General features: G+C 34.7%; 1 protein-coding gene across 1 annotated transcript in view; it reads left to right on the forward strand.

Moving 5' to 3' along the window:
• The first annotated feature begins 1,506 nt into the window (after positions 1–1,506).
• Positions 1,507–14,871, forward strand: part of LOC124373962 (neuronal acetylcholine receptor subunit beta-3-like) — a 34,592-nt gene continuing 21,227 nt past the window's right edge. Inside the window, exons 1-6 of the mRNA XM_046832269.1 lie at positions 1,507–1,582; positions 2,138–2,182; positions 2,487–2,593; positions 8,387–8,600; positions 11,426–11,624; positions 12,962–13,114. Of these exons, the coding sequence (XP_046688225.1) occupies positions 2,156–2,182; positions 2,487–2,593; positions 8,387–8,600; positions 11,426–11,624; positions 12,962–13,114 (700 nt within the window). The 5' untranslated portion in view covers positions 1,507–1,582; positions 2,138–2,155. The remainder of the gene's footprint in view (positions 1,583–2,137; positions 2,183–2,486; positions 2,594–8,386; positions 8,601–11,425; positions 11,625–12,961; positions 13,115–14,871) is intronic.

Genomic DNA, 14,871 nt, shown 5'->3' on the forward strand with positions numbered 1-14,871 from the left:
GTCTCCATAAAATCTGACAAACATACTCCTCTAGGCCTCTTTTATATTCCTAGAGGAATATCAAACTTGTCCATTTTAATTTTATATTTCCAATTTGATTGAAACATGATATACTCATAATTTCTTCACTATATAAGGCACTTTACAACTTATATAAAACAATAATTTACCTGCATGATTCCCTTTCATATACTACCACAGTTTTATATCCACTATTTACTTCTGTAACTCTCTATTGCTTGTCTAGGTGAGGATGAACCACCAAGGCATGATCTCAGTCGGTCATGAGGGCGAGGACTTGCCATTCATGGAGTGGCAAGATCCTGACCCTCTACTTATATTGTACTTCAGCTTCTGTACGTGGAGTGGGGTGGCTGGCAAGTGGATTTATGACTGCTCTTCAGACAATGACTCAGGTTACGATATAGGCTATACTAGCAGCTACCCTTGGCTTCATACACAATTTCGTAGTTCTTGCACATATATGAGCACTACTTGTTTGAGTGAACTATGTTTCCGACGCCAATGTTGAGGTTGCCTTGATGCCACAATCAAGAAAATTTGTCAAAAAAATGTACATTTATAACCATAATAATTTACTCCTGGTCTTTACTACATTTACATGTTGTTCCATAGCAGATTTTTTTGTTTTCGTTCTTGAAGAATATGTGATATTTGTGAATTAATAATATGTATACACACACAGGTATGAGAAGCCTACTTTTATCAAAAGACAACTAAGTTGGGTTTTATAACTTTATAGTAAAAGTAAAAGTTAGATAGTAACTATGTCTTTTATATCTGCATTATAGCACTGTTCAAGCACTACGTACTTAATATTTGCTGAAACGTACATTTAAAAATATTTTTTCCCAAAACTTTTAATTTTCTTATTTGGATATTTTCTTACTCTGTGCTCAACATTGGTTGCAGAAAAGGTTGAAATGAGAAGTGTTGTTATTATCAAGCTTACTCTATTATTTCACAATATAAATGTTAACAAATTTAAAATAGAGATTAAATTAATTAAACCTCATAAAAAAGAGGTGCTGAGGTGAGGTGGTTTTGTTTTGGTTGTGCTGTCATAAAGCAATGTTTACACAGCACAGTTGATTACAATTACCAGGCTCTTTCAATTAATACGAGATTCCATAACTTTTTAGACCAAGCTGGAACATTTTGCTACTTTAGAAACCAGTGGAGGATAGCACGGATGGATTTTCGAAATAATAATAGGCCTATATTCATACCAGGGACTGAAGATGTGGCCATGAAAAATGTCAGTACAATCGGTTGAATAGCTTATGTGTGCAAGCAAAAAAAAAAACAAACAAAGGTACTTTTAAATTTATATTATTATTAGTGTCCGAGTATTCATGCTAATAATGGATATTTTAAATTTAGATGATCAGTGAACCTTTGTCATGTTTAGGTGCTATCGAAGTACAACCCGTTCTCACTGCTGTGGACAAGTTAAGACAAGCATTGTTGACAAACTATGATGTTTTATTCCAGACCTGTTTCTAATGCATCACAGCAAATTCAAATTTACATACAAATACAAGCTAATCATGTACAACTTGTAAGTAGAATAAGTGGATTTTACATAAAGATATTTAGTTATGTATTAACTAGTTTTATAATATATATTTTCATATAAAATTAAACTCATAAAACATGTAATCGCTAAAAAAAGAATGTTTCTTTATATTGCAAATACTGAAAATAAATTTAAATTTTTATATAGTTAGTTTTTAGAATCTTTTATATGCCAAGAGCACTGAAATCATACACGATTTGTTGAGTAAATCAAAGGTGGGTATTGTTTATGTTTGAAATTCAGGGTTCGAAACAAATTTTCGTAGTGCTTTACCAAAAATAAGTACTGCAACAATTATTGTTAGAGATGTTAAAACTGTTATTGTACAATTATTAAACTGATATGATAAACTAATTCTTATTTACAAATTAGTTGCCTGTTTTACACGAATTTGTATTATCTACTATGTTTGTATTTGTTAATGTTTTCAGTACTGTAAAAGCTTATCTACAAAAATCAGGCTGTTATAGGTACAGCATAATTTTTATACATAAGAAATAAGTTACATATAATTCTAATTATATGTTCTCTTTTTAGGATGCAAAACAATCTGTGATGACTGTGGGATGTATGTTTACTTTGGTGAGTTAACTGATTTTTATAGAATTCACTTTGTTCAAGCAATGATTTTTACAGGAAATATTTAATAGTAAAATTCTGTATAAAGTTATTTTGTGAAAAATTATTTATAACCAACATTGTTTTAACATCTTATCAGAACAGAATTGAATTATCCACAGCACAAGAGTGTTTGTGATACTAAACAAATAGAGAGTAATATATAATTCTAAAAAGGAGCAAAACCCAGAAATTAACAAGACTAAATGTCAAGTAACAATATTGTAGCCAATAAAAACATTCACAACATAATACTACTGTTTTATAGGAGTGGTATGATGAGAAGATGGTCTGGAGTCCAGACAACTTTGATGGTTTGAATATTTTAAATTTGGTTCACCATGAAATTTGGATACCAGAATTAGTCAATTTCAAGTGAGTATTTTACATAAGAAAGTATATGTGTTAAATAATTATGTTAAGATAAAATTGAGAACAACTGATTCCCTCCTGGGTTCAACAAATGTTTCTGGTGTTCTATCATAAAGATAATTAATATGAAATCATAATCATACAACCAGAATTATGAGTCTTAATTAAATAGATTTGCAAGCTGAATACTTTTTTTTAACTTAAAGCTTAAACCACATACTGAGAAGTGCCTATTTAAATGAAATGAAATGAAAATATCTTTATTCCTTCTACAGCATTACACTTCATGCATCATATAAAATGGTAGGAATATACTCGACCATAATTTATTATAGTTATTTTATAATGTGGTTCCAAAGCACTCACTCTTACATCTGACTGATATTCCTACTGGCTAATGGCATTGACCAGAATTTAAAAAATCTCTAGTGTCCAAAACAGTACCCAAGACAAAATAAAAATTTGTTTTTAATAAAAAAAAAAAAACACGACATATTAGAAATGAGTCAGAATCCGAGCAGTATGCATCAGGGCGGTCCTCATCAGATAGTAGCAACAGAGTTTTATTTTTGCGAGTGTAGGTGTTCTGCTAATCTGAGTCTTATCATGGAGCAGTGCTTTTCATGGTGTTTATTGTTTGCATCTATATTTCTTGTTGTGAGTTTAAAAAAACTTATTACTATTATTATTATTATTGCTTATTATTAACTTTATTTTTAAATATGGCATCTTGTGGTGTTTTTCTAAAATCTATTGATATAAAGGATATTATTAAATTTAGGTATGAAGACCATAAGGTGAATTTTAATGGCAGTTGTATGAAAATCAGTAACGCTGACATTGAAACTCTAGCTGATGAAAATGTTTGCTCCGAGGAACAGTATGCATCTGGAAACACAGGCGACTCAAGGTACTTACAAAAGAAGATGTCATGAGAGTATTGGCAGAAATTCGTGAAGAACAGTCTAAGTTAGAGGCAAATCTTTCTGCGTCTAATGAAGTTTAGCATGCACAGAGTTATCTAAAAACATTCAAGCACTGTTGGAACAAATAACAGTGTTCGAGAGTCATTTGGAAAGATTTTATAAATTGGTGAGTGAAAATTTAGGTCTAAAAAAAAAGAAAAGAAAATTGCAATGAAGGCTAAGCTTGAAGATACTGAACAGTAGTCGCTATGGAATGCAAGAGAAATACATGGTTTGTCTGAGATGAGAGTTGAGACAGGAATAAGTTATCAAACTGGTGAAAAAATTCCACCACCGCACAAAAATCTCACCAATGCAATCCGTTCAGTCGACATGGTTGTCAAGTTTTGTCAGGCTTATTGGCGAGGATAAAACTTCTTCAGAAAAGGGAAGGGAAGAAACATGACGTATTGACCTTTCAATGGACAACATGGTATTACTCAATCAGGTCTAAACCTTTCAAGGAGGAGACTGTTTGACCAGGCACGGGATGCCGAAAGAAGGAGCAACTACAAGTACTTGTGGGAAAATATTCATGCGTAAAACGAACAGTGATAGTGTAATTGCAATATCCTGCCAGGCTAACCTCAGTAATCTTTAAGCTTCTTCTCTGTCCTTGTTACACTTAGTTGAAACAAATCTGTCTTGAGCTTCAAGATATTGCTTCCTCAAAAAAATTAGCATCAGGATGTAGCAGTTCATGCTTCTTACGTTTGTAAGAGTTGTCTCTATACGAGGTCTTAGGGCAGGCAATTTCCAGGCAGTTGTCAATGTTTTTATAAAATTTGAATATGCTGTTTCGGCATAAGCTGACTGGTACACTCCATTCCAGCTCTGAAGAGCAAGAATATCCTTGAAGCATGTCATGTTTTGAAGAATTGAAGTGTCTCCTTGTTGATGAAGCAACTACAGGTTTTTGAAGGAATGTCTAGCTGTGTAACTTGGCCTGTGTGGTCAGAGAGCCCTGTGTGGATTATCTTCACGGCTATGGATTTATGGTTAAGGTTTCTTTTGACAATGTCAATAGATGATATTGATGTGTTGGTGATTCTAGTTGGAGGGAGGTCCATTCTAGTTATGTAAAAAGAAGTGAGCATATCATCCAACAAATGTCTTTCCTTTTTTTCTCTTGTCTAGTATATCAACATTGAAATCACTTACAATACAAATACCACTATACTTCAGGGTAATATTATCAAGACAGTCAGATAATAGGTAATACATGATCAAGCAGGGGCCTAGGAGGATGGTAGACTCCAATAACATAAAGCGGCGGCAGTGGTGGCGGTTTTTCCATTTGAGCACATGAGCACGTGAGCCCCCTAGGGTAAAAATATAATTAAAATACTTTCTTATTGAATCCACAACATAAATAACATTCAGTTAATACGGAGTAAACGAATTATTAACAACAATGAACGCGTTAAACTCGAAGCGAATCGAGCAGAGACGCGCGGGAGACAGTGCAAGTGTGCAGTGAGCTGCCTGGCATCTAAGCGAAGATAGGCGAGGGGGCATTGCGGAGGGAAGCGGTGGGAGGAGGGTCTCATATAACAGCGTGGGTGCACGAGCCAGTAGTGCGACGGCTAGTCGCAGCTGATGTATACATAATCTCATTTCGTTGCGTCTCTGCTGTGTGAATGTCGTAATGACCGCTGTTTGTGAATATTGTGTCTCTTTTGTGTTGTTTTTTGTTACAGAGATTTGTATGTGAGTGTTTTGTAATATTTTATTATTCATTTGATTAATATGGCAGTGACAGTAACTGTACTTAAAGAACTTAGGTTTTCTAACTTATCTCTCGACAGAAAGGTTGAAATTAAAGTAAGTGGAAAACCGACCCCCCAACTTAACATTGTTCACATAACCAAAGGTAAGAATAGAGACTTTAAGAGGGAATTCAATCAAAACGTATATACCAGAACCCCGTGGATTTGTGGATGTGAACAAAGCAATAGATTTTATTGCTTCCCCTGTTTACTTTTTTTTCGAAGCAAACTGGTGAATCTAACTGGGTAAAATATGGGGTTGCTGATCTTTCCCATTTGCAATCAAAAATCAGAAAGAAAACATGAATGTTCTCAGTCACACTTAAACTCAGTTTTGGAATTTAATATTTTGGGCAAGTTAGACATTCGACAGCAGCTAGACTGTGCTTACAGGGAAAATATTAAAAAGCACAACAAACAGGTTACTAAAAATCGTTATATGTGCTTTCCAAACTAATTGATTGTATTAATTTTGTGGGGCGTTTGAGTTAGCACTCAGAGGCCATCGTGAGGAAGATGATTCTTCAAATCCTGGCGTTTTTAGGGGACTAGTAAATTTCTCAGCAAAATTTGATGCTTAATTGAAAGAACATCTGGACAATGCAACAGTGTTTAAAGGTACATCTAAAAGTATCCAAAACGAATTGCTTGATTGCATGCTTGCCGTTTGCCAGGACAACATAAAACAAGAGATAAAACTACTAGGTTTTTATCGTTGATCGCTGATGAAACTACTACTGCATTTCATCAACATTTCAATTAGTCATAGTTTTCCCGCTATGTCTTGCCTGATGGCCAACCTGTAGAACGATTTTGGCAGTTTGTTCAACCCACTGGTCACGATGCTGACTCAATAGTTAGATGTATTAAAAGTGCAATACAAAGTGTTGTAGACGATCCAAGCAAACTTATATCACAAAGCTATGATGGCGCTAGTGTAATGAGTGGACATCATGCAGGGGTAACAGACTCTTGTTAAGCACATGTATCCCCACGCATTTTATGTTCATTGCTATGCACACCAACTGAATTTGGTAGTTGGACAGGCTACAAGCCAAAACCAACAAGTGAGAATTATTTTTTCAAATTTGAGTGATTTGACCAACTTCTTTAGCAATTCTCCACAAAGAGTTGCAGTTTTAGACACAATAGTTGGCAGAAGAATCCCTCGTGCTTCCGCAACTAGATGGAACTTCAAGAGCCGTACAGTCAACACTGTGTATGAATACAGAGAAGATTTAATTGCTTGCATGGAGGAAATAGAGGCCTCATCACATCAAGCAATCACTATCACCAAAGCAGGGGCAATCAGACGTATGTTAGAGGATCCCAACTTTATATTTTGGCTCGCAGTGTTCCATAAAATCATGCCCCATGTTGAAATTTTGTATAATCAACTACAGCTTACATACACCGATGCTGTGCGAACAAAGAAAAATGTCGAAACATTTATTGAATGCGTCGAAAAAGAAAGGCAAAACATGGATAGTGTCAAAATTGATGTTGATCAACTACCTATGCCTGTGAAAAGAGCCCGACGTGATGAAAATATTCATGTGACGAGGACAATTGCCGCAAAAGAGGTGTGTGATGTTATTTCCAATCAAATAAAAGAGAGATACTCTTTTTTGACACACCATTCAGCGGTTTCTCTGTTTGATTCAAAAAAGTTCACGCACTATGAGAAAAACGTTTCCCCTTCAACTTTTGGAAGAAACAGTGCAGGTGTATTCATTTTTAGACAAAGAACGATTGAAAACAGAACTTTCAGTGATCTACAAACAAAAAGATTTTCAAGTCATGAACGGGACTGTGCCGTTGTTACAGTTCGTTATTGAGAATGGCTTACAGACTTCATTTTCAGAAACTCACAAACTTTTGACCATTGTTTCTACCATCCTTATGACTACTGCGGAAGCGGAACGGTGCTTTTCGACCTTAAAAACGCATCAAGACATTTTTGAGAAGTACCATGGGGCAAGAAAGACTAACAGCATTGGCTATGTTGTCTGTGGAAAAGGGTATGATCAGGAGTATACCTAACTTTAATGAGCGTGTAATCGATGTTTTTGCTAGGCAAAAAGAAAGAAGGATGGACTTCAACTTTAAAAACTGTACATGAACTAATCATCTTACAAAGAGTGTTTTTGGAGAAAAACTGTGTATAAAATGCTGAACTATGATTTCATGAAACATTTAGTTAATTTTCAATTAGCCTATTTAACCTATTTTCAAAGTTACTTATAACCTTACATTTTTCTTTGTATCAAGAAAAATAAGATTGTATTCACATTATCTTTCTTTTATTTCCATGTTCATAAACATTTTGTTAGCCAATAAATCAGTTAAATTTGCTAATTACTTTCTGGGCTATAAGCAATTATTAAAATGCAAGTAGTCAAATATCGTTGCAAATTTTAAGGGGTTTCTTTTTACGAATTATTCATTCCACAGCACGAAATAACTCACAGTCTTGTACACCTTTTACAAACAAATCAATTTGGTGCTATAAAGAGCCTAAAAGGACTTAAATATTTTGTTTACTATTATATTGAGACGATAACTATGTTGGCGACGTAAGTTAATTATCTAATCCTACTTTTATTTTCTTGTGTGCACCCCCGTGACCACTTATCAGGAGCCGCCACTGTAAAGCGGTTACTTTTGTTATTGGAAAACAATGATCGGATAATGGTAATTTATACAACATCTATAAACAAATGTCAAGGTGCTTTTAAATCATTTACAGTAGAATTATAAAATATGTGTGTGTGTGTGTGTGTGTGTGTGTGCGTGCGTGCGTGCGTGCGTGCGTGCGTGTGTGTGTGTGTGTGTGTGTGTGTGTGTGTGTACTGAAGAAATAAGGCAGATATTAAAAAAAGCTCTGTAATAGGTAAAAGCAAGTTTTAAGTATTTTGTTATTGTTACCTGTATATTTGATATTTTAATTCAATTGTTTTAACACTCTAGAGAAATGAGGTGGTAATTCCAAAAATTGCTCTGTATATAAGTAAAAACAAGTTTTGAAAAATACTCATACCATCCGACTTGTATATGTGCAGTGCTGTAGGGAAGGGAGTATCTCCACTGGGACCAGCTGCCGTAAGGGTTACATCTAATGGTAAGGTGAGGTGGAGTACCCGCAGTCATCTCCAAACTAGATGTCAGCTGGACCTGAGGCAGTGGCCCTGGGACACTCAGACATGCAGCATTCAACTGGGCTTTTGGACCCAAACTGATACACTGCAACTTATTTTGTTTGAGAATGGCACCAAGGTTTGTACTTATCATTCATATTTTATTTGTTTGTATACAAGCAGAGTATTTCATGCATATATTAAATTCCTTTAACACACTGAGTGTGGTGGACAGTCACTACTAATATTCCCACTGTTCTAAAGTCGGTCACTACCGACGACTGGACGACTGGTGACTGAATGCATTGGTACATGACCAGTTTCGCAGTGAAAGTGGTAACAACAAATTCTGTGGCTAGAAATGTATCATAGATTAACACACTGAGTATAGTGGACAGTCACGATTACTGTTCCCGCTGTCCTAAAATCGGTACACGACCGGTCTCGCAGTGAAAGTGTTGAACTGTATAGTGGGCAAAGTGGGACTTGTGAGTGGAGGATCCTTAACACTAATTTTAAAAGGGTTGCTAATAAAAAATCATTACTTATGGTCATAATTTTGCTTGCTAAAATTTAATCTTTTGATATTACATTAGTTTAATGTGAAACAATCACGCAATAGCAGTTTTACTGCTGGGGTTTCCGCTTCCCACCTGCGAGAGGTAGGCAAGTTCAGACATGTGCAGTATTGCCTACTGCTGCAATGGAGATATCACGTAAAGAACAATGCACAGCTTTGGAATTCTGTTTTTGTTTAAGGAACTTTCTGGTTGAGGCCTAGACAATGTTACTGGAGGCATATGGAGAGTCTGTTCTTCCCTACAGCACAGCTCGAAGGTGGTCTAAAATATTTAGAGAGGAGATAATCAATTTCAAAGGAAGGTAGACCCAATGCTCCAGTTACTGTTCTTATGGAAAACATCAACAAATTGCTGTCATTGTGAGAGGGGATCAACGAATTACCCTAAGATCACTTTCTGAAATATTAAACATTCATTGTGTTGCCACCTACACGTTTATGATATAAATTACACATGAGACGTGTTTGTGCATGATGGGTTCCAAGACTGTTGATGCTCGAACAAAAGGACATTCGCAGTCAGGTCTGCATGAAGTTGATGTTAGAGGAAGGTCTGGAGTTTCTTTCAAATGTTATCACTGCTGATGAAACCTGGCTACATTTTTATCCTAAGAGCAAACAGCTAAGCTCAGTGGTGGAAATCTCCTTCATCGCTAACCCTCCAAAAAGCAAAAGATGTTGCTTCTGATGGGCAAATTATAGTCATCTCAATCTTTGATATTCATGGAATGGTTTAACAGCATGTCATACCTGCACACACATCAGTAACTAAACAATACTGTAGGGATGTCCTGAAGATGTTGCAAGTCCATATCAAGTGCAAAAGACCACATTTCCGTGAAGCAGGCTGGATGCTGTACCATAATAATTTGCGGCTGCATATTTCCAATTTTATTGCTGAATATCTGGCAAAAATCAACTTGGAGTGCATCCCTCACCCTTTGTATAGCCCAAATTTAGCCCTATGTGAAACTCTAACTTGAAGAAGTCTTTGTGGGAGGCATTATCCACCGTCAGAAGCAGTGGTGAAGGCTGCAGAGGTGACTTTGAGAACCTCTTAAAAAATGGTTTATAGTATGTACGTATTTGAAGACTGGCAGAAACGCCCATTCAAGAGTGTCTATTTTGATAAGGACCATCAAAATTATGAGGATGAATAAAGGTATGTTATAAAAAAATATGATCATTCTTCTTTGAACAGCCCTCATATTAGAATGCAACCTAGGCTCTTCATTTATTAGGTTACTTTTCATTTACCTCCATATCTCAGTGAATAGCTTTAAATACTACCACAAAGCTACAACTGCTTTGTCACATCACTTAGCTTAATGTGTCTTTGAAGAGAGTTGTAGTTTACATCATGTATCTTAATTCCAGTTCTTTCACAACCTTTGATTTTATACATATCCTTAATCCTGAAGTTTTAAATCATGGCACAATATAACTACTGTGATAACCTTATCTTTGAGTCGAGGACCATGTGTAAATATAAGAGGGATATCCCTTCCTAACACGATTGCTATGTTGTTCATAAAATATAATAGTGAGATATAGTGGTGAAATACATAATCAATGTAGGCAATGCTTATGTCATAGTTTATGACATGAATATCTAACATCTCTCCACGTCTTCCAGTTCAATAGGAAGCCTCCATCAATGAGATAGGACATTTTTTTAAATTTAGAAATGTCTGAAAAAGCTTTAAATATTTTTACAAGCTTGATTTTGTGATTTTCCTGTTCAATTTTCATCCTATATTGTAGGCCTACCATGCATTTTTGCTGACAATGTCAGATATTTCAGAAGTTTTAAAAACTTCTTATTTTATTAATGGAGATTTCCTATTGAACAGGAAGACATGGAGAGTTGTTAGATATTCTATGACATAAACATTGCCTACATTGATTATGTACTTCACCACTACATCTCAATGTCGGTCATTGTAATTTACAGTTGTTTTGATTTAAGGACCAGCAAACAAATATATATATATATATATATATATATATATATAGAGCGCTCACTTTTTCCGATTCAATTATTTTGTGTTTGGCCGTATCTGTCACATATGTGTTTAAATAAGCAAACTAACATATGATCGGAAGACCAAATACCTGTCAAACGACTTTTTATTTACATTAAACTGTATAAATGGCAATAGCCTTATTTAATTTCAATAAACATTGAATCACAAAAAGTACTTGCTCCACCGGGAGTCGAACCCGGATCTCTCACTTGCCGGGTGAATGTGCTACCATATATATATATATATATATTATATATATATATATATATATATATATATATATATACACTGAGCTATAGCCATACCATAGTAATGATGTTAGAGACATGTAATGTTGTATTTAATTAATTGTGGCAGTTGGAACTGCAGAAGACGAGCTCCGAGTGGGAGGTGCAGAGGCTGGACGCTGAGACTATTGCTGTTAGAAGACCGTGGCTGCCTGATCTCAGCTCAGATGATGGGACTGACGATATAACCCCCACTTCGCTCACCTTCACATTTGTCCTCAAGCGAGCAAGCTTCGGATACATCTACGTCCTGGTTATTCCCGTTCTGGGTCAGACAGTTTACTAACTAATACAAATAGAACATAAGATTTATAGTAATGAGATCCATCTAGTGAAGGTTTCAGACACTACATTCTTACCAGAGATTTGAACACAATATTATTCTTTTACTAGGATACTTCATAATACTTAGTTCAACTGTCTTCTTTGATATCTGTTGTCTGTGATATCTTGTATCTCTGAACTTTACAATACACATGTTTCACTACTACAGCTTTCAGCATCGAAGTATTAGCATTCTCCCAATACTAACTCATAACTTTACTGTTCAGTGGTAAAAGCTTTGATAATCATCTAATCACATCATATTTATGATAACAGTAGTATCATATTCTATTGATATAAACAAGTTGTGTAATCAATATTCTAGAACAGAATATTTGAATTTATAGAGCTTTTGACAGTTTTGTCATTTACCAATGATTAAAAATAAATAAAACATACATATAACAGTGATTAAGTACATTACAGGTGTAACATGTGCATTATCACAGCTTACAAGTCGCAAACTATTGTCACACTCAATGGCTGCCCTCTCAGTTAACTGCATTAGAAATGGATGAAAACTTCATACAATACTTCTATATTAAGAATGTATTTAGAAAATTATGTACTGTTAAAATTTTATTCCACTTTTCCTGGCACTATAGTTCCTTGACCTGAGTGAGTTTTATTCATAAAATAACTACTAAATACTAAATAATGAATAGAAATCCATCTATGCATTTTTGTTTAACATGTAGGATCATAACATAGCTATGGTGGGAAGGGTTGATTTAGTGTGAATGTTGAGTTTAGCTCCATTTCACCTTCCACTTAGTGCATTGTCTGTCATAGACTTAACTCCTGGATTATGGAATCTACGTCTAAAGAGATACAAAATAGTCGGTGGTGAATACTCAAAAGTGAACATTATTTCAACATCAAAGACACCTAGACTACAAAAGAGATCTGTCTGGTTCTCAGCAGCCATCCGATATAATACAGATGAAGAGGTGTTCTCAATGTCTCATCAGGTGCACAATTGAGTGCACTACGATGTTATAGACATGAACTCAAGAGCAATAGAGTTTTCTACACATAACATAGCTATGGTGGGAAGAGCCAATGTGAATGTTGAGGTGCAACAATAGTATTAAAAATAAATTAGGAAAAATATAATTTTAATCATTATTTAAAGCATAATAGGCAAACATACTTAGTAGCACTAACACATATTTCTGATTGGTTAATATTTACAGTTTTTATCTCATATAATCCCTTTAATTTATTTGTTCAGTCTATATGTTTGTCTGTGTGTGTCATATCTGGGTTGTGCACGTTTTAGTGATGATCGTGATGTCTCTGGCCTGTTTCTGGATGGATGTTCTGGGCAAGGAGAAGTTGGCTACTAACTGCCTGTTGCTGCTGCTGCTCTCTGGTTTCTTGTTGAGTCTAGAGTCCAATCTGCCTGCACCTGCCGACCATGCTCCATTCCTTTGTAAGGCACCATCAAAAGTTTGTCATTACCAAGCAGTAAAATCTTGTGTTGTGTATAATTCAGAATTATATTACTATGTTCTAGATACTAACAGTCTAGCTCAGCAGATATTAGGCTAATATGGTGATAGTGTTTCTTATTTATAGATCTGGAAAGGAAAAGGGATAAACAACAAAATATTTTAGATTGTTTATATATTTGTATGTATACTAATCTATTGCCATAAGAAAAAAACAATTTTATATTTTTAATATCACTCATTACTTACTAATGGATGATTCAACTTGTGAGTTTATAGTTAAAATAAATGTATCTTATTAAAATTAGCACAGGTAATTTGTGACATATAGAGCACTGATTAAAAAAATATATATTTTTGTGCTGTAATTTTCAATTTAATTCATTAATTTTTTATTCACACTGTACGCAAAGAAAATTTTTATTGGCAGTTGAGAATATTAGAAAAAAAACATTTTCGCAGGTCAGATCAAGAAAGACAGGTGGTTTTTTCCCATTCAGTTACGAAGTAATTCTTTCTAATGCTTGTTCCACATGCAATCTGACATATTAATATCAATAGTAGTTGTTGATCAAATAATTTGATCAATTATTCCTACTATGCACTTTTAATGTAATTTATTACATGACATTTATTACATTTACAAGCATAAATTGATGGCCCTTTAAGGTTCTCTTTATTTCTGGAAACAAAAGAAGTCACATGGAACCATGCATGGAGAGTATGGAGGCTGGGGCATCATTAAAATACTGTTTTTGGCCAAAATTTCATGAAAAGACAATGGAGTTTGAGCAGGGCATTGTCATGATGCAAAAGCCAGAAATTGTTTTGCCACAAACCTTATTGACAGTTTGACCTTGTGGCAAGAATTATTCATGATACACTATGCCATTAAAATCAAGTAACTTAGTGAACACAACCTTCATGTTTGACTGCACTTGAGCATTTATCGGTCTTGGTGATCCAAAATGCCTCCACTGCGATAATTGAGCCTTAGTTTCGATGCCATATCTGTAAACCCATGCTTTGTCACATGTTATAACATTGTATGTATTGTCATTAACAGCATTTAGTGACTTGTGAGCAACTATCATTCACCACAGTTTTTTTTCAAAATTCAACAATTCAACCATAACCGTAATTCATAACCAGTTCTTTCACTATTTTCATGATTTCATCAGTTGATATGCTGGAGCGTCCGGAGCATTTCTCACCTTCAGTTTCTCCATGGTCATCTTTGAAACGTTTATACCACTATTTGCTATTTAGTATACTAACTAAAATAGCAATAAACAATAACAGTTTTTAACTTAGTAATAATTGGTAAATTATACTGTCTGTTTTATTATTTCTTTTTGCTGTAAGTAGTTTTCATAATGTGGCTATTTTGTTTCATCTTTGATTAAATTCCCGTACTTGGCTGTTGTCTTACTAGAAAAATATGATCACATTCAGAAAAAACTCACTTCCATTGTATTATTTTTAAAATCAGTTATGGGACTAAAACCATAACTACTGGTGGATGCAAACCTCTTGGAAAGTCAAACGCTAGACATTTGAAGGATGGACTGGGAACAAGGATTATTAAAGTTGTCTTTTGGTTTTAGAGTGAAAATATTTCATACATGTAGAACTAAATGTGACAATATAACAGTTTTCTCAGCCATAAATGAATGTGGTGGTGTACACAATCTATAGTTTGTATACAATAATTGTTTGAATATTAATTAGGTGACCA

The sequence above is a fragment of the Homalodisca vitripennis genome, unplaced genomic scaffold (assembly GCF_021130785.1).
Source record: "Homalodisca vitripennis isolate AUS2020 unplaced genomic scaffold, UT_GWSS_2.1 ScUCBcl_6831;HRSCAF=14223, whole genome shotgun sequence".
NCBI lineage: Eukaryota > Metazoa > Arthropoda > Insecta > Hemiptera > Cicadellidae > Homalodisca > Homalodisca vitripennis.